Source organism: Cavia porcellus, unplaced genomic scaffold (assembly GCF_034190915.1).
Source record: "Cavia porcellus strain 051 isolate PalLab524CR breed Dunkin Hartley unplaced genomic scaffold, mCavPor4.1 scaffold_6, whole genome shotgun sequence".
NCBI classification, from domain to species: domain Eukaryota; kingdom Metazoa; phylum Chordata; class Mammalia; order Rodentia; family Caviidae; genus Cavia; species Cavia porcellus.
Window position 1 is genome coordinate 65,468,083 of NW_026947489.1, and position 26,291 is coordinate 65,494,373.

At 47.8% G+C, this 26,291-nt stretch overlaps 1 protein-coding gene and 1 long non-coding RNA gene across 5 annotated transcripts; one reads left to right on the forward strand and one right to left on the reverse strand.

The window, feature by feature from the left end:
* Window positions 1-5,082: 5,082 nt before the first annotated feature.
* On the reverse strand, window positions 5,083-23,788 carry Chct1 (CHD1 helical C-terminal domain containing 1). Of its 4 annotated transcripts, none has more exons than XM_063250902.1 (6): window positions 23,618-23,788; window positions 12,802-12,903; window positions 12,387-12,562; window positions 11,823-11,922; window positions 8,188-8,371; window positions 5,083-5,322 (listed from the first exon to the last, which is right to left on the reverse strand). In XM_063250902.1, exons 1-6 carry the CDS (start codon window positions 23,786-23,788, stop codon window positions 5,201-5,203), a joined length of 855 nt encoding a protein of 284 aa, XP_063106972.1. In that variant the 3' UTR covers window positions 5,083-5,200. The 4 variants fall into 4 exon arrangements, with proteins under 4 accessions (XP_063106972.1, XP_063106969.1, XP_063106968.1 ...); XM_063250899.1 differs by having other exon boundaries at window positions 11,838-11,922; window positions 23,513-23,788; XM_063250898.1 differs by having other exon boundaries at window positions 23,513-23,788.
* LOC134476473 (uncharacterized) lies at window positions 7,067-10,465 on the forward strand. Its single transcript, XR_010048158.1, has 2 exons — window positions 7,067-7,203; window positions 8,047-10,465. It is a non-coding gene; the product is annotated as an uncharacterized LOC134476473 (long non-coding RNA).
* Window positions 23,789-26,291: the final 2,503 nt, after the last annotated feature.

The following is a 26,291-nucleotide window of genomic DNA, read 5'->3' on the forward strand; positions in this document are numbered from 1 at the left end:
AATGCTGGGATTACAAACATGTGCGGTTACACCTGGCCCTATAAATTGTTCTCCCATAAATAAAATAAACCTGAATTAGTAAAAGAAAATAACCAGAACCCATATTAGATTTCACCAGAAACGAACATCAAAGGTGAATACAATATTCCAAATAAAGAAAGTATGTAGTTGGGCATGGTGGTGCACCAAGAGCTGATGTAATCCCAGCACTTGGGAGGCTGAGGCACTAGCATGGATTCAAGTTCCAGGCTGGCCTGAGGTACAAAGTGAGCTCAAAGGGGCCAGGGATTTAGCTCAGTGGCATAAGCACCTGCCTGTCAAGTGCTAGGTAATGAGTTTGATCCCTGGTACAAAAAACAAACAAAAAGTGAGCTTCAGGCCAGCCCAAACTGCACAGCCAGACCCTGTCTCAAAAAAAAAAAAAAAAAAAAAAAAAAAAAAGGTGGAAGGGAGACTGGGGTGTAGCTCAGTGAGAAGACCTTGGTTTCCACCCCCACTACCATACCAAAAAAAAATGCAAAATTTTTATATCAATGTTTATATAAAACAGACACACAAGCAAGCATATTTCGTGCCAAAAAGAACTGAGTGGTGGAAATGACACCTGCTGGAGTGACATCTGGGATCATCACTGCCCAGCCATGCTTGGGGAAAACGGTTGAGTGGTTAGCTAGGAAAATACAAGTCATCCTAGAAGTAACCCGTTTGGTCTTGGAGGTTATTTACAGTCTATGCAAGATGAATGTGTTAGCTGCCAGTAGGCAGAACACTTGCCATCCACGTGTGGGAAGTGTGCTGACCTGAGGTCACCAGGACAGAGTCCTGGTCCTGGATCTGCTCTTGACAACCTGCAGGACGTGGGAGACGTCACCTTTCTTCTTGGTCCTGTTTTTCCCTCTGACTAGAAGAGTGGTTTGTTACCGCTAGGTACTGGCTACTGTTGGAATTGCTCTGGACACAGCGATGTACAAAACAGACAAGTCTCAGCCCTTGCTGGCTGCACCGATGCAAACCTGTAATCCCAGTACCCAAGTTGAAGCCCATTTTGGGCAGTTGAAATGCACTCAGCGAGATCCTGCTTCAGAATGAAAAAAAAAAAAAAAAAAGTAATAAAATAAAATAAAGTGTGATAAAACAAAAAGCAGAAAAAATTAAATAAGGGCTGGGGAGCCGGGCGTGGTGGCTCACGCCTGTAATCCCAACACTCTTGAGAGGATGAGGCAGGAGGATCCTTGTGAGTTCTAGACCAGCCTGGGCTACAAAATGAGTTCAAAGCCAGTCTGAGGGGCTGGGGATTTAGCTCATCGTTAGACGCCTACCTTGCAAGCAGGCAGTCGTGAATTCGATCCCCAGTAAAAAGGAAAAAGACCAAAAAAAAAAAAAAAAAAAAAAAGCCAGCCTGAACTGCAGAGAGACCCTGTCTCAAAAAGACCAAAAAAAAAAAAAAAAAAAAAAAAAAAAAAAAAAAAAAAAAATTTTTTTTTTAAAAAGGGCTGGAGATTTAGAGCAGCCGCTTAAAGGCCTCCCTGGCAAATGCAAATTCTTGAGTTTGATCCCCAGTACTAATAAAATAAAATAAACTACGATGGCAATCTTTCTGCCTCAGCCACTGAGTATCTGGCTAGTGCAGGTGTTTGACCCAGTGACAAAAAGCTGATTAACACAGGAAATGGGCATGATAAATGTGTGAAAAGCAAGGGTAAGCACAGAGCATAGCAAATGGACAGCAGAGAGGATCTCAGAGGACCTCAGAAGCCCTCGCAATGGCTTCAACTTTTGCTTTGGGCCCAGTGAGAAGCTGTTGGAAGGTTTTAAGCTGGGTAAAGACAAGTGACCTGCTTTGGAGATTCTCAGATCGAATTCGTGGAAAGAGGCAAGAGGGCCCTCACACCAGTCTCGCCTGCTCCCCAAGGCGCCTGCGAGGCAGGTCGGAAGCCCCCAGCCCCCGAGGCGCCAGCGTTTTGCACGCGCCCCACCCCGGCTTCAAGAATGCTGTTGCCCCACAGTTCCTCTAGGTGGCAGTGCTGCCCCGCGCGCAGGGGCCGGCGCTCTGTGTATTTTGGTTTATTCTCAAAGCTGCTGGTCCTTTCTGAATAGAGAAAAGCCGGCAACCAGCAGTCCTCACCCTGTCCTGCCTGCCCCGCTCCCCCAAGACCTCCCGCTTTGCAAAGGAGCCTGGGGGCAGCCAGGCTAGCGAGGCCGACCCCGCCCGTGCTGGCCACTTCCAGGAACTGCGGAAGGGAGAGAGGAAGATGGAGCTGTGTCATCCTTCCTGTGCGCACCTGGACGAGACTGACGCGTCTGCTTGTTTGGTCTCTAATGATAGTCACTTTACACACAAATTAAGGGAGGCGAAAGCCTCACACACATTCGATGGCCCCGTGCTGCAGGCTCCAGGACGATGTCCTGAGTACTTAGGAATCTGTCCCCTGTGTTTCTGGGAAATGTGGCAATGTAGCTTTCGGTTTGGTTTAGGGGTTTGTTTTGTTTGCGACAGGATGTCACCGTGTAGTTCAGTTCAGGCTGATCTTGAACTCACTATGCAGCCCAGGCTGGCCTGAAACTTGCTGTGATTCTCCTGCCTCAGCCTCCCGAGTGCTGGGATTACAGGGAGGGACCACCACGTCTGGTTTCTGGGAAATAAACCGGCTTCCTTCCCTGTGCTCACTGCGGTCTATCTGGGCTCTGGCTGGAAACAAGGTACCATCTTCATTTCTCCTCCCCTTCTCCCTTGCCACATCTATTAAAATTGGGTTAAGCAGGGCTCTGCAGCGCATGCCCGAGATCTCCGCTACTCAGGTGGTTGAGACAGAAGGATCAAAGGTTCAAGGGCACCCTGAACAACTTGTGGAGACTTCGTCTTAAATTTTAAAATAAAGGAAGGTGGTGGTGTAGTGAAGTAATACAGTGCCCCAGTTCAAGCCTCACAAAAAGAAAAACAATCGTGTGTTAAAGGTGCAGCTCCCTGCCCAGCCTGGGGCAGCCCTGGCTTCAGTCTGCCTGGAGGGGGCAGGTGTACTAAGGCCCAGATAGTCCATGGCTGTGTGTGGCGGTGCACACTTATCTCAGCATTTGGCAGGCTGAAGCGGGACACTGCAAACTTGAGCAAGACTCTTGTCTCAAAAAAAAAGAAAGAAAGCCAGAGTGCAAGGCAACAGGAAGGAGACTGTGGCAAACCACAGTTTATTGAGGAACCTCACAGCTACTGCACAGTCCCAACAACTGTCACATGGGGACGCAGGCCAATGTGGGCAAGAACCAGAAATCTGATGTCATTTTGGTTTTATGAGTAGCAGGCTTTGGTATGTTTCCCATTCTGTTTTCTTTTTTTTTTTTTTTTTTTCTTTTTTCTTGAGCCTCACTATATAGTTCGGGCTGGCCGTGAATTTGTTTATGTAGCCTACGCTGGCCTCAAACTCCGAGACTCTCCTGTCTCAGGCTCCTGAGTGCTGGTGTATTGCCACCATATCAGACACTGATGCTGGTCTTAAATTTGCAGTTTAACAGCCTCAATCTCCTGTGCAGCTTTGTAGGCATGACTCACCATCCCCTGCTTGATCCCCCTCCCACCTGGGGATTGCCCCGGGGACCTTCACACCAAGCTACAACCCCCACCCCGCCTCATTTTGAGACAGGGTCATAGTCACTAAGCTGCCTGGGCTGGGCTCAAATTTGTGATCTTGCCTCAGAAAGTAATTTCAGAATGCTAGGATTATAGCTGAGTGCCACCACACCCAGGTATTGATATATTTCTGTTTTTGTTTTTTTGGTGCGCACCTGAGAATCATGACCTTGTGGCTGGCCAGGCAGACACTGCCGCTGAGCTATATCCCTGACCCCCTGATATGTTTTTTTTTTTTTTTTGTCTTTTTCCTTTTTATTGGTACCAGGGATCGAACTCACGACTGCCAGCTTTCAAGGCAGGCGCTTATGCCGGTGAGCTAAATCCCCAGGCCCTGACCCCCTGATATGTTTTTAATGTGAATAATTAAAATAAATAATTTTAATATTGGCTACTTTTTTTGAAAAATATCTTAAACAGGCTGGAGATGTAACAACATAACTAGTGAATGTGAAACCCCGGGTTTGATTCCCAGCACCATATGAGAGAGAGAGAGACTGAGAGAGAGAGACAGAGAGAGAGAGACAGAGAGAGACAGAGAGAGACAGAGAGAGCCAGAGAGAGAGAGAGAGAGAGAGAAGGAGAGAGGAAAGAAGGAAGGAAGGAAGGAAGGAAGGAAGGAAGGAAGGAAGGAAGGAAGGGAAGACCAAGTACTAAGTAGACCACAGCCAGGAAATGCGACATGTGGATGGACAGCTTTTAGCACGCCACATCCCAGTCTGACCACAGGCTTCAACACCAACAGCCACATTATAGCCACATTATAGCCGCCTCCTCTTTGGTCTCCCAATCAGCCTTGCACATTTCTGTGCACCCGCGCAGTCATCGCGCGGGTCCCAGTGCGCATGTCACGCCAGCTCATTCCAGGGTTACCTGCAAAGTGACGTCCAGATGGTTCATGCCGGCTGCGGCACTGGTCGCTGTGACTTCAGCGCACCCCATGAAGGGCTGTCCCACAGCAGACACCCCGCAGCTCCTGTTACCTCCCCAGAGCCCGTGCTTGGCACACACCCACTGTAAGGTCTACCCAGAGGTCTGTATCCCCACTACACCCGCTGGACCCTGGCACAGGTTCTACTCATCTGTGCACTGGTGAGGCATCTACCACCTAGAAGGCGGCTGGAGAAATGTCATGAACAGACAAAAACAAGCGCTGAACACACCTGTAATCCCAGCTACTGAGGAGGCTGAGGCAGGAGGATCGCTGCCAGTTTGGTGCCAGCCTGGGCCATGCCACAGTGAATTCAAGGCCTGCCTGAACTACATAGTGAGACCCTGTCTCAAAAATAATAAATAAATATTAAAATTTTAAAAAGGGTTGGTGCTATAACTCAATGTGAGTGTCCTGGGATGAATCCTCAGTACTCCCCTGAAAAGGGGTGCCAAGGATGTACCTCTGTGGTAGTGTCCTAGGTTCAACCCCTAGTATGGGGTGGGGAGATTGAATGGTGACAGCTCAGTAAAGTAGAACCATCCGAAGGGTGTTTATTTCCCACTCTGTTGTAATTGACACCTGAGCGCCCTTCTGATTTTCTTCTTTCCCTGCATAGGGACTGAGATTTGAAGCTGCCCAAGTGCTCAGAGTGCCCAGGAGAGCTGGTCTCTGTCTCCGTGGGAGCTCCTAGGGGCAGGTCTCTGGGCTTCCTGGACTTCCTTAATCCTTTTGAATTTTAATTTTTGCGGCAGTTTCCTTAAAGAACCTGAAAGAGAGGTCAGAGAAAGTCCTGATGAATTACAAACAGTAAAAGCATCTCAGAAGTAAGGGGAGGGTATGAAGCCAGCTGTGGGGCCCCACGCCTATAAACCCCATTCGGAAGACTGAGGCAGGAAAATTGCCATGAGTTCAGGGCCAGCCTGAAATACACGGGGAGACCCTATCTCAAAAAGAAAAAGAAAAGCATGTGGAAGACATGGTGAGAGCAGAGAAGGAAAATAAAATCTTCTTTATGACGTTGTCCCTTCCTGTCTTCTTGCTGAAATCCTGGGTTGGGGGGGGCATCACCCGTGATCTCCAGACGGGGACCCCAGAGCTGGCACAGACTAAGGAAGTGAAACCCCGGAGCCTCTCGGTGAGTAAGGGGCACAGTCAGGACCAGACCCCGGTTTTCCTGACTTCTGGCTTTGTGCTGATTCCTCCCAATTCCCTTCTGTGGCTCATGGCCCGATTCCTGGTGCTTTGCTGCTGTTCAAAAACACCACAGCCAAGCTTCAGCCTAGAGCCGATGTGTGGCCGGGTGTGATGGCACAGGTTTGTGATCATAGCCCTGGGAGGCTGAGGCAGCAGGATCGTGAATTCGAGGCCAGCATACTGAGACCTTGCCTCAAATAAAACCAAAAAGCAAAACAAAACTAAAAAAAGACTTGCAAACTGTTCTTATGACCACAAAGACATTATGCAAGTTACTCAATTGCAGGGTGACTTGGGGAATAATCTTAACCCACTCATTGTGGGTTTCCCAGGAATTAAGTGCTTTCTCACATGACAGAGGAAGAAGACAACCTCATCTCTCACCCCCTCTCTGAGCTTAATTCCTCCAAGGTTTTCAAAGCCTGTTTGTAGGTTGAGAAACAAGCAAAAGGTGCCAAAAGGAAGCAACCAGAAACAATCAGGAGGTGAAACAGCCTGGAAGACTAAGACTAAGAACCCCCCTTAGTCTTCTTTCATAAGATTGAAAAGACATAACCAGGTAGAATGCATGGTTTGGGAACAGCTATCTGTGAAATTTGAATATGGACTATTTAATCCAATTATTATATGCAAGGAAAATTTTGATCTGGAAAAGCTGATACCACTAACTCCAAAAGCAAGTCAGATCAAAATCACATATGCAACATAGTCAGTCTCGTTTTTGTTAAAAGACATATAATGCAGCCAGTAATCCCAGCACTTGGGAGGCTGAAGGGGAAGGATCACTGCAAGTTCAAGACCAGCCTACATAGGGCCACATAGTGAGACCCTGTCTTAAAAAAAAAAAAAAAAAAAAGGTCGAGGCTATAGCTCATCAGCACATGGGCCTGCCTGGCAAGTGCAAGGTCTTGAGTTTGATCTCCGGTACAAAAAAAATACCCAAAAAACAAAATACCATAAAGTACATTTGAAAAAAAAACGTGGGCAGTGTTAACAATGGTGATGACAATGTGTTGTTGGTATTTTCTTATTTTTGCTTATCCGTGTTTAACATTCTATGTATATAATAGTGAAAATGTTTACTGCGAAACCCAAACCTCTCAGCCACAGACCAAGGCTCTTTCTCCTTCTACCCCTGCTCTGTATCTCTCCTTCTCTCACTGCGGGGGTGGGGCATTCAGCCGGTGGCCCCGCCCCCTGGCACACCCCTCCCCCACTCTGCCCTCCTCCATCTGCCTCCTTATCCTTTCAGTAGATCTGTCCCTAACCCAGCCTGTCCCGATTCCCACACCCTGAGCCCTGTGGCCTTGAGGGCTCACAGAAGCAATGGAGACTACTTTTTCCAGATGCTGCAAGGCCTATGTGAAATGAAGATGCCCAGGCCTGGCAGAAGCCAGCTGTGGTGGTACACCCCTGGAATCCCAGAAATCCGAGATGCTGAGGTGGCCGGATGGTAAGTTTGAGCCCAGCCTGGGCAATTTAGGAAGATCCTGTCTTAAGAAATAAGGGCTGAGAAGGTAGCTCAGGGAGAAGGCTGGGGTTCAATCCTAGTATGATGGTGGGGGGACCCTCTGGCACCTGGCAGAGAAAAAGTCTGGCCCAGAACTCATCTGATTCATGGACTACTGGCCATGCAAGTCTCTTCTTTCTTATGGTTTGGTTGGAGGGACTGGGGATTGAAGCCAGGATGTGCTGAGCTACATCCTCAGCTCCTTTTAAGTTCATTTTGAGATGGCATCTCATCAAGGTATCCAGGCTGGCCTCAGCCTCCTGCCTCAGCCTCCTGAGTAGCATGCACCACTCGTCCTAGTTCCGCACAGGCTTTCCTGGCCCGGAATCCATTGTACCTCTGACTTCCTCCATTTAAACTGTGGGCACAGGGCTCAACAGGCCCCATCCATGCCATCTGCAACTGATGGTTTTCTCTCCTGCTTGCCTGTGAGCCTGAGGGAACAGCTGGCCCGAGGCCACCTGAGTCGGGTTGCCCTAGAGTCACCCTAGCCAGGCAGGGCTTGAGAGGAACTGCAGGGTCCACTCCAGAATACCCCCAGGGACCTTGGGCCAACTGCTTACCTTTCCCTTCCACAGCAGTTAGCGCTGGAGACAGGTGGAGAAGTGCAAAATCTCTCCCTGTCTCAGGGCGGGAGGGTTCACCCCAGGCTGCACCTTGGCTGGGGCCCTCACCCCACCTCTGCCCTGCACCTCACCCCAACCTGGGGGAGAGGGGCTCCTGCTGGGGCAGCGCAGATCCACCCTCCCAATCAGCTTACACTTACCTACCTCTCCTTGCTTCTAGTCCTGGAATGGGCAGAGGAAAAATGAAGAATGAAGAGCAGGTGGAAAAGAGGGACAGGACCCTGTCAGGCCCAGGCGGAGCCCCTGGAAGGCACAGCTCCGCCCAGCCCACCTGAGCGCTGGTCCAGCCAGGGGGCCTTACCTGACTGGCACCCTGGCTCCCGTGGCAGGGAGACCTCCCAGCCAGATGCCTGCATCTTGGACAGCCTCTCCTGCATGCCCCGGAGGTTGCCGTTCAGCCCCCAGGCGTTGCACAGCTTGGGCAGGCTGTCCTCTTGCTGGGCCAGCAATGTGCTCTTCTGCGGGTCCTCTTCCCGGAACACCGCCTGCAACCAACAGCAGGTGCGGGCCAGTCAGGAAGGCCGGGCCTGCACCCTCAGCTTAGCTCAACACCTGCTATGGAGCTGCAGGCTGCACCTCACATTCCTCTCCCAGAAAGCAAGGGTGAGAATCACAGAGGAGAAAAGACCTGAAGGACACGGAGGCCCCATGCCTGGTGTCTCTTCCTGTATTGCAGGATTATCCTTTATGTTTTATTTAATTATTATTTTTGCATGCTGGGAATTGAACACAGTGCTTAATGCATGATAGGCAAGTGCTCTGCCACAGAGCTACACCCCATCTGGGTTTCTTTTCAGTTTGTTTGTTTGTTGTTGCTGTTTTTGAGACAAGATTTTGGTGGCCTAGAACTCAGTTCCCTCCTGCCTCAGCCTCCCAAGGGCTGGGATTACAGCCACGTATCACCACATTTGGCTTGAAGTTCTGTTTTATTTTAAGATCATGCTTTCCATCTCTTTTGGAGATAATAACATCTGCTTTGTTTGTGATGAAACAATGGTACTTGTCTTAAGACTCTAATTTAGCAAAATTTGAATTAAAGCTGGGTATGGTGGCCCATCCTAGTAGTGTCAGCACTCTGGGAGGCTTAGGCAGAAGCATCATACATCTGTTCATTCAAACCCAACCCGGGCAATTTATCAACATAACAAGACCCTGTCTCAAAATACGAATAAATAAATAGGGCTGTGGATTTAGCTCAGCAGCACAAGTGCCTGCCTAGCAAATGTGAGGTCATGAGTTTAATCCCTGGCACCAAAAGTAAACAAACAAACAAATGAATAAATAAATCAGGCTGAGGATGTAACTCAGTGCAAAGATCCTGGTTCAACTTCTGACATAAATAAATAGCTTGGAGCAATTTTGAAATGTTTTATGTCCAATGAATTTCAGAAATCCAACAATCACGAAAATGGAAACTTTTCCTATTTGCAAATGCAGTCACTAGAGCCAGGACCAAGGTGCGTGCCATGGAACCACCTAAGCGGGTTATTGCTGGAGCCGAAGTGGTTGGGGCCCTCGTGGGCCACCTAGTGAGAGCCCAACCAGGCGAGGCAGAGCAAGCCTTTGGAAAGGCTGAGGCTGAAAAGAGGATTGTCATGAATCTGAGGCCATCTTGGGCTACAGAGTGAGTTCAAGGCCAGCTGAACTACATCTCAAGACCCTGTCTCAAAAAAAAAAAAAAGAAAGAAAAAGAGAAAAGATGGGCTTGAAGGCATGGCTCAGTGTAGAGTGCTTGCCTAGCATGTGTGGGGCCCTAGGCTCAATCCGCAGTGCTGGAAAATGAATGACAACAAAAGGAATCACAGAAATGATCCGACCTTCCTGTGCAGAGGAAGAAGCGGAGAGGCAGAGAGGGCAGGGGAGCCCGCTGGAGGAGGGCTTTCATCCCAGGCAAATGGGATTTGAACTGGGCTTTTTTCCCTTTCACTTGCTGTGTGGCTGGGACCAAGTCACTTTACCTCCCTGCATGCGGGACCTTCATTTACAAACCAAGAATAGCGCTTAGGGCTGCTTTTGAAGATTCCTCGAAGAAACAAAGTGCCTGACACACAGAAGGCCTTCACACCTCTTCCTAGGGTTATTGCCAGCAGTTCTCAAGTATGTTTTGCAAACCCTTGGGAGCCCCCTGGATAACAGCATGCATCTAAGGTGCAGAAGACAAGGCTGCTAGATTCTAACGCAAGTGGCATGAAGAGCTCATCCACTTGAGTCTGAAAAGGGCATGGAATTTGTCCGGTTCCATCTATGTGACATTCTGGGAAGGCAGAACTGAGGAGACAGCAACAAGATTAGCACTGGCCAGAGGAGAAAGAGGGATCTAGGTGGAGCCCAGGGTCCCATAATGTTTGGGTCCCTGCCATCCAACCTTTGTCGAAAGACAACAGACCCGCACAAGACCGAACCTACTGTTCACTAAGGGCTTTAGCTAAGCATGATGTATCCACATTGGTGCATCAGTGGTGGTAAATGTACCACTCCAGGCAAGTTGCCAATAGCTGGGGAAGCACCGGTTGGAGGGAGCGGAGGGGAGCCCTGTATATCCCACTCGGTTTTCCTATAAACTGCACACGGATTTTTCATTTTGCTTTATTTTTGTTTGAGATATGGTCTGACTATGTAGCTCAGACTGGGCTCAAGCTCAGGATCCTTTTTCCTCAGTCTTTGATTACTGGGATCATAGATACGTGCTTCCATATCTGGCAGCCTATAACTTCTTTTATAAAAGTCTATTTAATCCCAGCTCCCTGAGAGGTTGAAGCAGGAGGATCTCAAATTCAAGCACAGCCTTGGCAACTCAACTATTTAGCAAAAGCTTGTTTCCAAATAAAAAGCCAGATATGGTGTTGCATGCCTATAATCCTAGCACTCAGGAGGCAGAGGCAGGAGGATCACCCTGAGTTATAGGCCAGCCTGGGCCAGCCATAGTGAGTTAAAGGTCAACCTGAACTATGTAGTGAGACCCCATCTCAAAAGAAACCAAAAAACAAAGACAAAGCAAGGGGTCGAGTGGGAAAGGTAGCTCAGAATGAAGGCCCTGGGTTCAAATCCCCATACAAAACAAAATGAGATATAAAAAAAAATCTACCATTTGTTAAACTTTGGTATGTTATCAAAGAAAAATATTCACAGTTATCTAGAAACACTAATAAAATACTCTTTTTCTGAGCGTGTATCTGGATGAAGTTGGGTTTTCTTGATGTACTTCATCCAAGAGACTATTCCAGAAGAGACACAGATGCTGCTGAGAATCTAGCTGCCTTCGATTAAGCTGGCACTAAAGAGATTTGCAAAAATGTAAAATGCTGCTACTCTGCTAATTTTTATTTATTTGGTATTTTTGAGATAGGATTCTGTTATGTAGTTCAGGCTGGACTTGAGCTCACTTTGTAGCCCAGGCCGGTTTTGAACTTGCAACGATCCTCCTGCCTCAGCCTCCCAAGAGCTAGGATTACAGGCATATGCCCAGCTACTCTACTGTTTTCTTTCTTTCTGTCTTAAAAATACAGTTTTTTTTTTCATAAAACCTGTTAAGCTGGGTTCCTTATTTTTTTTAAAAAAACAAATTAATAAATAAAATTGCTTTTCTTCAGCTTTCATTCTGACGAGGATCATATGAATAGATATAACCCGCCTAAACAAATGTCTTTGGTGTTCTTAATGATGCTGAAGAGGACACATGTGTCCTGAGACCAAAATGTATGACAGCCACCATTTCAGGGGCACAGCCCAGCCAGACTCTGTTGACAGAACCCAGAGATCCCCAGGCTGGGTGGCTCTAACATGGCTCCTAGGGTCTCCTGTCCCCATTAGAGTCAGGTGGTGGTGTGGACAGTGAGCAAACAGCAGGGTCCTGAGGCTGAGCCCACCCTGCCAGGCCAGGCCAGCCCCTGGTGCACCATCTTGGAACCCACCACCAGCCAGCACCCGGAAGCTCACCAGCAGCTTGGTCACCTGGTTGCTCTTGCTGTACTTGTAGAGCTGACGAAGCTGCTTCGCTTCTAGTTCTGAGAAGAGGGAGATGAATCGCCAGAGCATCCTGCAGGGACAGACCTGCAGCTAAGGGATCTGGGACACTGTCCCTTTCCCCCCTCGCCTTTGTCCTGTGGAGTGTCGTGGTCAGGGAGAAATGGGCCATGTGCTCCTTCCTTGATCTAGGGTGGAGGGGACAGGAGGTAGAGATGAGCACCTGCTCATGCAGAGGTCCCTCTTCCCAGGAGCAGGGGAGGTTTGTGTCCACTGTGTGGCATCTTCTGTGCTCCCCTGGGTGATGAGAGTGATTCAGCTCTCTCCTCACCCTGTCCCACCCAGGATCCATGATTTCACTATGCTGCCCAGGCTGGACTCAAACTTGCCGTCCTCCTGTCTCAGCCTCCCAGGATACTGGGATGGTGGGCATGTGCCACTATGGCCAGTTGGGTGATCTTGCCTAAGGTGTAACCTCTGTTGGAGATGGGGTGGCCCAGAATGAAGGGTAGGGAAAAGACAAGGAGGCCACCCCACTTCTTCCAGTGCTTGATTTCCCAGGTGCGGCAGCAGTGCTGCAGAAAGGTATTGATGTGGTCCCCCAGGACCACAAGGCTGTGCTTCATGTGCTTCAACCTCTTCTTCTGTGGGAGGTCCTTGGGCAGGTGCAGCTTTCGCAGGAACTTCTTCAGTGGCCTGAGATATTCTTTACACTGAGGAGGCAACAGGCAAGGTGAGAGCTTTGGGGGAAAAGAAGAGGCAGACAGGCTGGGCTTCGTGGTGACAGTCTGGCATGGCTGCAGCCTCAGTAGTCCAGGAGGTGCCATGTGTGCCCAGCAAGGAGACTCCCCTTCTCCATAGGGTGTGGCAAAGGGGCAATGACTATGGGCCTGACGCCTGCCCATTCGTCACAGGGGAGGAAGACACAGGCTTCCAGGATGCCCATACTCACAATTTTGAAGGTGTCCGTGTCCAAGCCCTCTGCATGGCAGATGAGTGAGCCTCTGGTAGGGATGGTAGCAGAGCTCTTCCCTATGTGGGGCACACTGGTCACCTGGGGAGGCAGATGGTCAGCTGGAGCTCGCGGTCACAAAGGAGCAATGCTGGGCAAGCTCAGCCCTCTGTGTTCTGCTCACCTCTTTCTCAGCCCAGAACTGATGTGTGCCAAGAGACCCACTCTGAGACCCTCCACATAGGCTATCGTGGGAAAACCAGGGTTGAATCAGATGGAAGACATGCAGACATAAGGTGTTGGAAGGTAACTGTCTATTACCCCAGAGGGTGGGGGAAACTCAGTTCCAGATCATCAGCCCTGCCTTGGGGCTAAGCAGACATTTATATATGTTTAGGCAGGAAGTACGAAAGGCTTCTAGCAGGTTATTTCATAGTTGGTTGCTATGATGGGCTGACAACTGCTGGTCCCACTTGTAACACTGGCTGAACTGAGTCAGCATGGTGCTGGGTGTGGGAGGCCCACCTGAGGGTTGTTGCCAGCAGATTAAAAAGAATTTAAGAGGAAGAGGAAGTGTTGTCGGTTGTGCTGTTGCTGTTGGTTCTACTGTGGGTTCTTGACAAGAAGCTTGTTGAGCTTCTTTCCTGATATGAAGTTGGCTGTTCTCACTCTCAGAGGAGCTCAGGACCTTGTTGTCACTGAGAATTGTGGGGAACCACCCAGATGACTCTTCTTGGAAAGAAGAACAGCTGTCTCAATTTTGGATAAACTTGGCCCTATCTCCATGTATTGATATGTACAGAGCTGGCCAGGCTATTTCTTTACCCTTTAACTGGCTTTAAACAATGTAAGTTGGGCTGGCTGAGAGCTGATATGTAATCTCTGAAGCAAAGCGACTGATCAGTGTTACCCCACCCAGTGACTCCCCAAATATGTGGTTGAGCCAGACAGAGAGCTAGACAGACGGAGAGCTGAGCTCCACACTATCGGCTGGGACCGAGCCTCGGGAAACAGGCTATGACTTCCCAAGCAAAAACAATTGTCCATCAGAGCTGAAGCACCGACCCCAAATTATTAGATACTACCTCAGCTGTATTACGCAGATTATTCTCTCTTCATTTCTTGCCCTCTGCATATTGCAGAGGTGATCTCAGACCTCCTACCTTGGCCAGCTTCACAGCAGTCATGGCAGTCACGCCACTCCTTTCATGGAGAATTAATAAAGCACAGGTTGGGCTCTGGGCCATGGCCTTTGTTCCAGTGACCACTGTCTTGGCTGGGCGTAGGACCCTTGGCTCCCTGTAATGGTATGTGTGTCCTAGTGTCTTTATTCTTGCCTTGGGTTGCAATGGAGGTGGTAGATTGCAATTAACTCACAGGAATTCCAATGACTTCTCCTGGGGATTACAAATAGAAACCTTCCTGGACCATGATGAGGATGGGAAGTTTCACTATACGGAATGACCCTGGGTCACTGTGGGGGAGCTCTGATCCTTACTTTGAGCATCGATTCCTGGCTCTGGAGAGGAATGTGGTGCGCTGCTCAGTCTCCAGGAGAAGCTTGTCATGCTGGAAGCTTGTCATTCCTGGTTTGAACTCAGCCGTTCTCATCAGAAGAGCTCTGGACCTCACTGTTGCTGAGGATGGCTGAGGTTCTTTTGCGGGGAGACCTGGTCTTTACTCTGAGCATCACTTCCTGGATCATTGCAGATCCCTAGGCCTGCTAGCACAAATCTTTCATCCTGCTGGCACAGACTTTCATCCTGCTGACCTTTGGGCCTTCCCAGTGAGGATCCTTGATACAGACTTCCATGAGACATTGTCATGGGCTCTAGGTCTCCAGTTGGACTGGTGACAGGCATTGTCATGGGCTCTAGGGCTTCAGCTGGATTCATCTAGGACATTGCCATGGGGTCCAGACCATCAGCTGGATTCTTTGTGTCTTAGAGTGTGGACAGATTTCCTGTACTTTCTTGTGTATTTAACTCTTTGGGTGACTATTATAAAATAATCCTGGGCTAGCGGTTTAGCTCAGTGTTCTAAGCTCCTGCCTGGCAAGCACGAGATCATGAGTTCGATCCCCGGTACCTAAAAAATAATCCTGTAAATTTTGTGTCCTGTATTGAATCATTTTCCATGCAAACCCTGACTACAATGGTTACATAGGCTGGGTCATATGTTGGAAGGAAGACTTGTGCTGGGATGAAGGGGATTTCTTTTCATACAGCAGGAAGCCCAGGGCTTGGGTGAGTGAATAGAACCAATCATTTGTCTTTAACTTGAAGCAAGTTAGCACAACAGGATGTACTTTTTGGGGGTTGAGGGTTTAGCTCAGTGGCATAACATCTGCCTGGGAAGCAAGAGGATCTGAGTTCAATTCCTGATACCAAAAAAAAAAAAAAAAAGGAGAATCTGGGTGGGTTACAGAAAGTGGGGATATACTGGGGCTGGAGATATGGCTTAGTGGCATAGCACTTGCTTGGCAAGTGCAAGTGCTGAATTCAATTTGCAGTACCAAACCAAATAAAACAAAATAAAAAACCCTGCACTTTCTGGCTGAGTTATGTCTATCTTACAAGTTGCAGCTAGCACGTTAGACTCAAGGTTAGCTGAGTCTAACTGGGCTTTTCCGGTCTTTCCACCAGGTTATAAGTTTTAAATTTTCCTTTACATTCTCTCCTGCTTTTTACAGGGATGATTCTTCTTCCTCAGCTTTAAGAAGTTGATAGGAAGAGGTGGTTTTTTAAAAAGCAGATGGTGGTGTATGGCCTCATACCATGAAGATAGAAAGTGGGTCAAAATCTGAATCACACAAGGGCTAACAGAAGTATTGACAGAAGGAGCATTATTGGCCCAAGCAAGACTCCTGCCAATGAAAGGAGAAAATCCAGGGATCCCCACCACAGAGAAACATTTATCCCATTTCTGGCAGGATCTGTTGTAAACCAGAGGGTCCCAGTCACCAGGATGGACATTCAGGTCCAGGGCCAGGAAAGCACACTGAGCACCACAGAGGCTCATGTTCTGGTGAGAAAACACACAGTAGACCCCATCGTACCACAGAAAAAGGTTTCAGCGTTTGCCTGGAGTTAGGTACTGGGTCTGGCCACAGAGGCACAGTGAGCTGACACATCTGGGAGTCCCCATATCCCAGCAAGCATGTGGCGTTTCCCATTATCTGGGTTGGAGAGGCACGGAGCAGACCGCTAAGGATTAACATTGAACCTGAATGCATCTGGAGTCTGTCCCAAAGTCCAACAGACAGGGCTGGAAGCAGCATACAGAATCAGCAGTCTTTGCCTAAGATGGGATCAACCTGCTGGAGGACTGCATGAGTCCCATCAACCAATTTAACAGGTCTGGAACCATTGAGATAGAGCTCTTGGTGTGTGAGAGCCTACAGTCAGTGAAAATCTTGGAAGCAGGCATACTTATTGTTGGCTTGGCAAGTCCGTTCCCAGCTCAGGTCACCACAGTCTGTGTAATCATCAGTGCTCCTTTGCCCTTTGGTCAGGGCGTGCATCAAAGTATAGAGTCACAGTAGGCTGGTGAAGGTCCCATCCACTGTGGTTGAGGAGATCTTGTGTGTCCCCCCAAGGAGACTTGGAACCCCCAATATCCTCCCCTCTGAGCAAGGGTGCAATGGAGTATCCCCAGGATACACATCCAAGGGCCAGGAATGGCTGCCATGTCACAGTTTCAATAGACAGTTGAGGGTACTCAGTCCAACAATCACAACCACATAGAAAAGAACACAGGGAACTTTTTCTGGAACTCCCCCAATCTTTTAGGGACACAGTCCAAAGCCCCAACAGCAAATACCAAGATGAATGGGAAGAAAAAGACTAGGAATGCAACAGAATAACAGTATATTAGGGGCACAGGTATTCCAGTATACAACGTCTGTTCAGTCTTCAGTCCTGAGCTACTTGTCAGCTTCCAGGGGTGACAAGAGCAGGGCTTAGGGTGCATTGTCCCCCAGGGTCGTCACCAAGGGGGCGGACTCATCAGGGCAGGCCTGCTAACATTCTTCAGGATGAGCCTTCTTGACCCTAGAGTGGTGACTCCAGGGCTGGATCTCTGTCATTTTAATTTCAGGATGACTGTGGGTAGCAGATCTATCCATGGTGTCTGAGTCTCTTAGTGATGTTTAATCAGTATTTTCTTTTTCTTTTTTTTGGTACCAGCGATCGAACTCATGACCTCACGCTTGCAAGGCAGGCGCTTATGCCGCTTAGCTAAATCCCCAGCCCAATCAGTATTTTCTTTAGGATTTGATTAATTTGTTTCACTTTGCCAGAACTTTGGGACCTATAGGCAGTGTGAAGATTTCATTTAGTTTTTAATTCTTTGGTCAGTTTCTGGATCATTTGTGCTACAAATGATGGTCCACTGTCATTGCCTACAGTTAGGGCAGCCCATATCTAGGAATAATTGCCCTTAATACCATTCTGCGTACTTTAGAAGAGTTTTCAGTTCTCGTGGGGAATGCTACTGGCCACAAGAATAAGTCCTAACAAGGACCAACAAGTACGTGTATCTTCGACATGGTTTAACTTTAGTAAAGTCTACTTGAAGGTTCTCAAAAAGAGAGCGTCCCATATGCTGAATTCCAGCTGGTGGCCCATTGAGGCCTCAGTCTTTGCATAAGTTTGGCTACACAAATCAATGTCAATTGTAGGGATATATATGTACAGTCTTTTTGAAACAGGGTCTATTTATGCAATTCAGGTGGCTTTGGGCTCACTTTGTAGCCCAGGCTGGTCTCGAATTTTTTTTTTTTTTTTTTGTCTTTTTCCTTTTTATCGGTACCAGGGATCGAACTCACGACTGCCTGCTTGCAAGGCAGGCACTTATGCCGCTGAGCTAAATCTCCAGCCCTGTCTCAAATTCATAATAATGCTCCTGCTTCAGCCTCTTGAGTGCTGGGATTACAGGCATGGGCCACTATACCCAGATTTCTGGGTAAAATAGTAGCAGTTCAGAAGCACGGCTAGAGCAGTCATACCTCTGTGGATAACATCACGATGACGTTTACCCAGGAGTACGCTAACTCCTTTGGTGTGATCATTTGATCATGTGACAGAGCCCAAGCTCCATCCGGACCTATGCTTACTCCTTCCTGTTGAGCCTATTTCCTTTCTTTTTTAGTATAATGCAGGGGACCTTGGTGCAGGCTGAGAAGAGTCTTTGGTGGCATCTCATGTTGTGCCTCTGAGTTTTGAACCAAATTATTGTCTCCCCATGTCGAGCCTTCAGCAACCATCTTGGAAGCCTTATCGCCTTCTGATTTTCAAGGGTGATGGTGTCTTTTACTTCTTGATATCCCTTGCAATGTATGACAGTGACTTTTTGGGTTTCCATATAGTAGCCAGAGGCTGTGGGATTATATCATTATTCTCAATTTGCTTTCTTTATTTGTTTTCTTTCAGTTGTCAAAAGGCCATGCTCCTTGTATAGCACCCAGTGAACATGGTAGCAAAAGCCTATCTGGCATCTGCATATATGTTTATCTTTTGCCCATTTGCGGACGAGTGCCCAGAGTTTGGCTTGCTGAGCAGACCAATTTCGGGGAAGAGGCCCTGCTAGAAAGCACTTCTTTGGTAGGTACAATGGCATAGTCAGCCCTGTGTTGTTCATTTTTAACAGAGCTACTTCCATCGGTGAACAGGGTACACTCAGCATCTGTTAAAGGCTCCATCTGAGCTCACAAAGAGCTCATCCCTCCATATAGGGCAATTGTGGTCTGGCTGTCCGAGCTCTGTGGGCAAATGGGTGGCTGGGTTCAGAGCTCTGACTGGCTGGAAAGTGAGTGAAGGATTTCCGACAAGCAGTCCCCAGTGCTGGGTGCTGTGGCCGTTCAAGAGCCAGCGGTGTCCCTGACTGTTGAGAGGCTGGCTCACAGCGTGAGGCATCTCCACAGTCAGGTTCTGGCCCAAAGTACATTTGTTTGCCTCCTGAACCAAGAGGGAGGTAGCAGCAAGTGGCTGCAAACAGGGAGGCCGTCCTTTCCCTTTCGGTACTGAGGGTCCACTGTTTAAATTAAGACTCCTGAAGCAACATGATGTCTTTTATCAACAAACAGTTTGAAGGGGCAGTCACGTCTGGGATTCCTAGGGCCACAGCTTCCTTCCAAAGTGCAGTTAATTACCTTTCTTTTTCTTTTCTTTTTTTTTTTTTTTTTTTGTCTTTTTCCTTTTTATCGGTACTGGGGATCGAACTCACAACCACCTGCTTGCAAGGCAGGTGCTTAAGCCGCTGAGCTAAATCCCCAGCCCCAATTACCTTTCTTTTTGTTGTGGCTTTCTTTTTTTTTTTTTTGGTTGGTACCAGGGATTGAACTCATGACCTCGCACTTGCCAGGTCAGTGCTTATGCTGCTGAGCTAAATCCCCAGGCCCATGCATGCTGTAGGCTTCTTTAGCATATAATAGAGTGGCCTTGCTTTTTTAGTAAACTCAGGAATTAGTATCCTACATCTGACCGCCCAAGGAATTCTCTAAATTCCCTTTCGCAATCAGGCCACAGAATGGAGTAGATGATTTCTTGCCCTTCTGAGCCCAAGTTTCAGAGCCCTTGTTTTAAACCAAATCCTAAATATCTGACTTTTTGTTTACAGATTTGAGCCTTAACTCCATCTAATCAATAAGCTGTTATACATACGTACTTAACCACTTTTGTAAGCTTTCCCGATGTACATAAGCTTTTTATCTATTTATTTATTTTTACATAAACTTTTCAGTCTTTTTTTTTTTCTCTTTTTATCTCTTTAGCAGAACAAGAGTTTTATCATACAGAATCCTCTCATATCAAAAGTATATCTCTTACATTTATGGCCTTCTTAATATCTTTTTTCTTCTTACTATAAACCTTTTACAATGGACTTGGCTGTAGCTGCTTGAATTTTTTTAAATTTTATTTTTAAGGTAGTAAAATACAACAGAATAAGACAGAACAAAGCCAATCAAGACAATGCAGTGAGACTAGTACAGAACCTCAGGGCAGGATACCAGGATAACAGTAATAGCTACCATAGTATATCTCGTTATCTTCACAATAGTTGTCCTTTCAATTAGGTGTAGCGAAATCAAACCAAAAATAGAACATTATAAAACCAATTGAAAGAGAATGTTGAGTAGAGCAAAACAATTTATCAGAACAAAGCACAACAGTGAAAACAACATTTGCCTTCTAACAGAAAATAGAAGGAAATCCCTCATATTTGCCACACTGCACATGGTCATCCTCCCGAAAGATGCCCCCAGGCCGGGGGTGGGGTGGGATGTTTGATTCTCAGCCTACCGGCTGGTAGGCTCACAACAGACACAGACTGGCCCTCTTCCCGGCCTGTGCCAGAGGCACCCACCAGGAAGGGAGGCAAACTGTGCTCTTGCTCTAGCTGCTTGAATTTTAAAATGTCTTTTTTTTTTTCCAGATAGTAAACTTGAGTGATCACTAACAGAACTCTGAGTAATCTTGAATTAGTATTTTTATTTTTAATTTATTTATTTACTTATTTGGTCTTTTTGAAACAGGGTCTTGCTATGTAGTGCAGGCTGGCCTTGAACTTACTTTATAGACCAGGCTGGTCTCCAATTTACAATGATCTTCCTGCCTTAGCCTCCCAAGTGCTAGGATTACAGGCATGCACCACCATGCTCCAGCTGCTTTTAAAAGAACAGAGCCCAGAGCAAGTTAACCCTATAATTTCCATTTACCCCAGGAGGGAGCTGTCTCAGGTTCCAGACATTTGCAGGCAGCACCAGGCTGAGTAAGAGCTGGCCTTGGGGTTCCAGGAACTGGGGGAGACCCTGGGCCCTGTCTCATTTTGCATTGTCTTTGAAATGGAAAGTGACCCTTGTCTTGTTTAATCTCCAATCTTAGCAGTCCACTGGGTCAGCTGGCTGCTCAGTCATTTTACGATTAGCCTGCCTGTAGTGCCCACCTGTACATTCTGGTACACTAAAGTTAGGCAGCTTTTTATGTCTTTATTACACTGCAGGTCATTTTTTTTTAAATGAAGACCAAGTGGAAATTGTGGGTGGGTATGGAGTGGCATCTGCAGATGAGATGAGTGGAGGCAATGACTGGCCAGATTAGGTTCTGGTGAGCTAGACAGGGTGCAAAGTGGTGGATGTCATGTGACCAGCATAGGCATGCAAGGGCAGAGGTACAGCAGAGGGCTCCACTGGGTGGGGGCGTACATGACAGATCACAGACAATGACTGACTGAATTCTTTGGAGTCGAGGGTGGACAGACAGGCCAGCATGGTATCAGACAAACAGGTGGAGGCTGGCAGCAGAAGGACTGGTAGCTGGAACTAGTTCAATTGGCTGGGAGTAGTCAGGAGCAGGAGGGGGAAGGCTGGTGGATAAAGGATGATACATTCGTTGAGGAGAAATCCTCAGGAAGAATGGGATTTGTTGAACAGTTTTGTTTAAGAACAGAGCCAGTTTGGTTTCATTTTAACTTTGTAATCACCAGAAAAGGCCTTTTTAAAAAATAATTCCTTACGATATACTCCACAAGGATTTAGCTCAGTGGCATAAGTGCCTGCCTGACAAGTGCAATATCCTGAGTTCAATCCCCAGTTAAAAAAAAGAAGAGGAATTGGGGATTTAGCTCAGCGGCATAAGCGCCTGCCTTGCAAGCACGCAGTCGTGAGTTTGATCCCCGGTACCGATAAAAAGGAAAAAGACAAAAAAAAAAAAAAAAAAAAAAAGAAGAAGAAGAAGAAGAAGAAAGAAAGAAAAAAATATATATTCCATCCTGTCTCTCTGCAGCATATGTAATATGCCCTTGCATGGTGGTGTGGAGATTCAGGTTACGGCTCAGTCAGACTCTGCAGCTCTAAACTGGAGGGCGGATGCTTTCACTGTGGAGCACAAACGTAACTACCTATTGCTACCTCTTCTGTTACAAACACTCACACAATTATTCAGCTGGCATGCAGAGGATGTTGCCCCTAAACCCTGGGGCAAAGTCTAACTGAATCCAAGACCGAAGCTAATTGTCCTAATACCGGTTGCTAGCACAGGCTTTGAGGAGGTCTTCATTTCATCCACAAAGGAGATGGAGCCAACAAGCTGAAACTGACCAGCTGAGGGACACCTGCAGGCAACCCTACCTCACCTGAGGCCTAGACCACGTTGCATTCAACATCCTTAGGGTCCAGTGAGGTCACTGCTATCGCACAGGGGCCCCCACTCCTGGATCAAGGAGACTCCAGGAAAAGGACTGGAGGGCACACCTTCTTATCTGCAGACTGCAGGGTGAGTCCCTGTCGCAGTCAGCAGGCTTCCACCAGTGACCCAAATGTGTCAGCACAATGTCTTCCCAGCCAAACATTTGCACCAAGAAATGGGGAAGAAACAGGACCAAATCAGGTGGAAAACATGTAGGCACCAGAGTTGGAACGCAACTCTCTGTTACACTATCGGGCCAAGGGAAACTGAGTTCCAAATCCTCAGCCCTGCCTTGGGGTTAAACAGACATTTATATATGTTTTACACAAGAAATATGACAGGATGATAGCAGGTTATTTATAATTGGTTACTTTGTTATCACAAGCATAGCACATTATATGAGATATCGAGGCAAGGTCTTGATGAACATTTTGTTATTATCCCTGGTCACAGATGAGCACACTGACCACGACTCTTTGGGGAATAAGCAGTGGGTTTGGAGAGTGTTTCTGTTTTCATTTTTCACTTAGCAAACATTTATTATTATTTTTTTTTTTATTTTTGTTTTTTGTGTTTTTTTTTTTTTTTTTTTTTTTTTGTCTTTTTCATTTTTATCGGTACCAGGGATTGAACTCATGACCGCCTGCTTGCAAGGCAGGTGCTTATGCCGCTGAGCTAAATCCCCAGCCCCTTTTGTTTTTTGTTTTTTTGTGTTTTTTTTTTTTAGCAAACATTTATTATTTACATCTCTGACCTCAGCATCATGCCCTGCATCTAAGGGCACTCAGTAAAAAAGGGTGATGCTGATGACAAAAATCTTTTAACAACAGAAGGAGGGCCAGGAGAGCTGGAGATGAGAGGAAACAAAGCGATGGTGACAACTACAATGAGCCAGCATACAAGATCCTACTGATGTGCCTACATCGGCACCCCCTCCTTCCAAGCCCCCCAAGAAAGTGCACATCAGTTGCCAACTGTGTTCAGAGGGAACAAGAAGACCAGTGCTATGGCCACTCTGAAGGGCAGCAGGGAAAAGCTGAGGTATACGGAGGAGGGATGGGCCAGGCAAACTCTGTATGCACTCTGACACATACACACACAGCTATAACGTGTATTCACACACGAGTGTGTATACATGACCCTGAATCTTCAAAACAAAACAGAAAAGGATCAGGATCCTAACACCTCACCAGGCTTTGATAAACATCCTTTGCCATCCCTTTCTTTTTAAATTTTTATTTAGTTAGTGTTTTGCTTGTATTTTTTTTTTGAGTCAAGCTCTCATGACGTAGCCCAGGCTGGCCTCAAATTCACCGAGATCCTCCTGCCTCAGCCTTCCCAGTACCAGAACCACAAGTGTGTGCCGCCCTTCCCTGTGTTTAATTTTTATTTTCATCAGTATCTGTTGCAGTATACGATTACATTAATCACGAGAGATGGGGCTTGCTAGCTGTACGCCTAGCTTATCTGTGCGAATGAACGACCTTATCTTTTCCTTTGGGCCCCTTGCTAACTCAGATACCCACCTTTTTTCCTTCTGCTCTACTCCCTTGAATTTCGGACTCTCTGCTTTCCAGAACCAGCCTCTCAGGACCACCCTCGCCTCTGCCGTGGCCCCCAGTCTGCTTCACCTTCTCTTGCGACCTGTAGCTTTCGCCCCTTTGGCCAGCTGAAGCCTCCATCGCAAGCAGGTACGCTCCAGCCTGGCTCCTTGAGATCTCTCTGGTTTCCGACCTACTGTTCCTGAGACCTGAGCAGCCCCTGGGTGGGTAGCTTGGCTCCAGAACTCTGAGCAAAACCATGGCAACGGACAACACAGAGCACAGTCCCCCTACTCCCGGATCCCCGTGCCCGCATTCCTAGGCCACGTGCTGGCCTGGACACTGATCAAGGGAACGGAGCGCTCGGACCTCACAGCTTCCCGGAAGAGGGTGGCTCTTCTTTCAAGGGGCTGGTCCGTGGCTGCTGACTGTAAATCTCCGCGAGGCATCTGAAGTACTTTTCCTGCTTGTGTACTAGTCCTGTCTCTTCGGTTCCACCAGGGGGCACCCCGGCTGCAACATTCAGCGGCCCGGAAGCGTGAAATCCAGTGACCCTCCGGAGCCGCGCCTCTTCGATCCCCTGTGACGGCCACGCAGTTAAAACTGTGTGTGCGCGCGTGTGCGTGGGGTCCAGGGTTGTTTTTAAGGGCGGCGCGCGGGAATACTGGCCGGTATGCTTCAGTGCCCCGGGTCGGTCCCGGCTTGGAAGCCTTTCCCAGAGGAGCGGCCGCAGGAGCCCTGTCCTCTGCCTTAGATCGGGGGCGGGGGCGGGGGTTCCGTGAGATTCCGGCCGATCGGGAGGGACAGCGGTGGCGGCGTCCGGGGCCCCGGCTGGCTCCCACGCTCCCAGCTGCCTCGCCGGGGCGCGCGTCTGCAGCAGTGCGCGCCGCGGGCCGCCTTCCCACGACCGTTACAGCCTCGGTTTCCCCACGTAAGCCACATCTCCTTTCCTGGAGCCCCGGGTCGCGGCGCCAGCACTTTTTCAGGGTCCTCACGGGCTGCGGCGCAGTTTTCCTTCCCAGGAGACCCCGCTCCCGCCCTGCCTCCACTGGAGCCTTGCAGGCGGCCGACCCCGCCCCCTCTCGCCACCTAGCGGCCGTCTCGGGACAGGACGCGGGCTCGCCGCCCTGGCGGGGACGGGGCCTGGGGGGGGATTTGGACGAGATCCGTTGTGTCCCAAGACTCATTTTAATCTGTCCTCTGTCACATCGTGTTTAGGAAATATCTTCTTCTTTTTTGCGGGGAGGAGGTGGGGATAAAATTACCATCTTCAAACTAGAAGGTTTGTTCTCTGAGCACTGATTCAGGATTATCCTGGTGCAATCAAAGATAATTATGTTGGTAAGAGCAAGGGATAAGAAGTCCTTGCTGTGGTTTTATTGGGAGCTATAGTTGGTAAGCAGTGTACCCCACTCCCAAAAAAATTTTTTTTGCACCGAGGATGGAACTCATGACTTCACACTTGCCAGGCAGGCGCTTGTGCCAATGAGATAAATCCCCAGCCCCACGGTCTTGAAATATTAAAAGCACATTGTCTTTGACCCGCCTGTTCTCCTTGTAGGTATTAATGCTAAAGAGAGATGATGAGGACTGCTGCAATAGTGACATATTAAGCCGGGCTTGGTGGCACACACCTGCAATCCCACAGGTTTGAGGCCAGGCTACTCCAAGTGAGGCCCTGTCTCACAAAACAAACAAAAATAAAAAAAACACCCCGATATATTTATTTGCTTCTGAGACAGGGTCTTGCTTTATAGCCCAAATTGACCTCAAATTCGCACTGATCCTCCTGCCTCAGCCTCCCGAGTGCTGGGATTAGAGGCATGCACCACTACACCTGACTAACAGTGATTATTTCAGAAGCAATTGAAATGTGATATTTCTATAAAGGCATTAAAATCTACTTTATACTTACTCACATAGAAATAGCCAGTAAATCAGCATGCAGTGGTGTTAAGGTTTGGATCTATGATGTGCCAAAAGCTCTTGTGTGGAGAGATGAGGCTCTTGGAAGCGATTCCATGGTTAATACTCTAACCAGTGAACCCGTTAAACGAGAACGCTATGGTGGGGAGGCAGTGGAAATGGGAGGCTGGGCCTAGTAAGGCACAGGCTGTGGGGCTGTGACCCTGGCTGCCACAGCTAAGTGGCTTTCCCCACTGCACTCTTCTGCCTGATGATCTGCCTCATCTTGGTCCCACAGCAATGGGGCTGTCACTACATCCTGATGTCCCACTTTTGATTACACCCTATATGCATTGAAACGAGGCTTTTTTTTTTTTTTTTGAGTTGTGCAAAGTTTTATTATGCAGTTCAAACTGGCCTTCAACTCACAAGAGTCCTCCCGCCTCAGTCTCCCAAGTGCTGGGATTACAGGTGTGCTCCATCATGCCCAATTGAAACAAGTCTTGAAGGATACACTTCAAAATATTAAGGGTGCTTTTTCACTGTCTTTGTGTATTGTCTGCATTTTAAGACAATGATGAATATGCTTTACTTTTATAGCCCAAAAAGAATGTTTTTAAAAGCTACTCATAAGACTAAATATCATTTAAAATGTTATATATAACACTGCTTTAAAAATACGACACAGGGCCAGGGATTTAGCTCAGTGGGATAAGTGCCTGACTGGCAAGTGTGAGATGAGGTAAGTGCTATCCCCAGCACCAAAACAAAACAAAAACAGTACAAAATCAAGTGTGGTGGTACACATCTACAATTCCAGCTACTGAGGAGGCTGAGGCAGGAGCATCACAAATTTGAT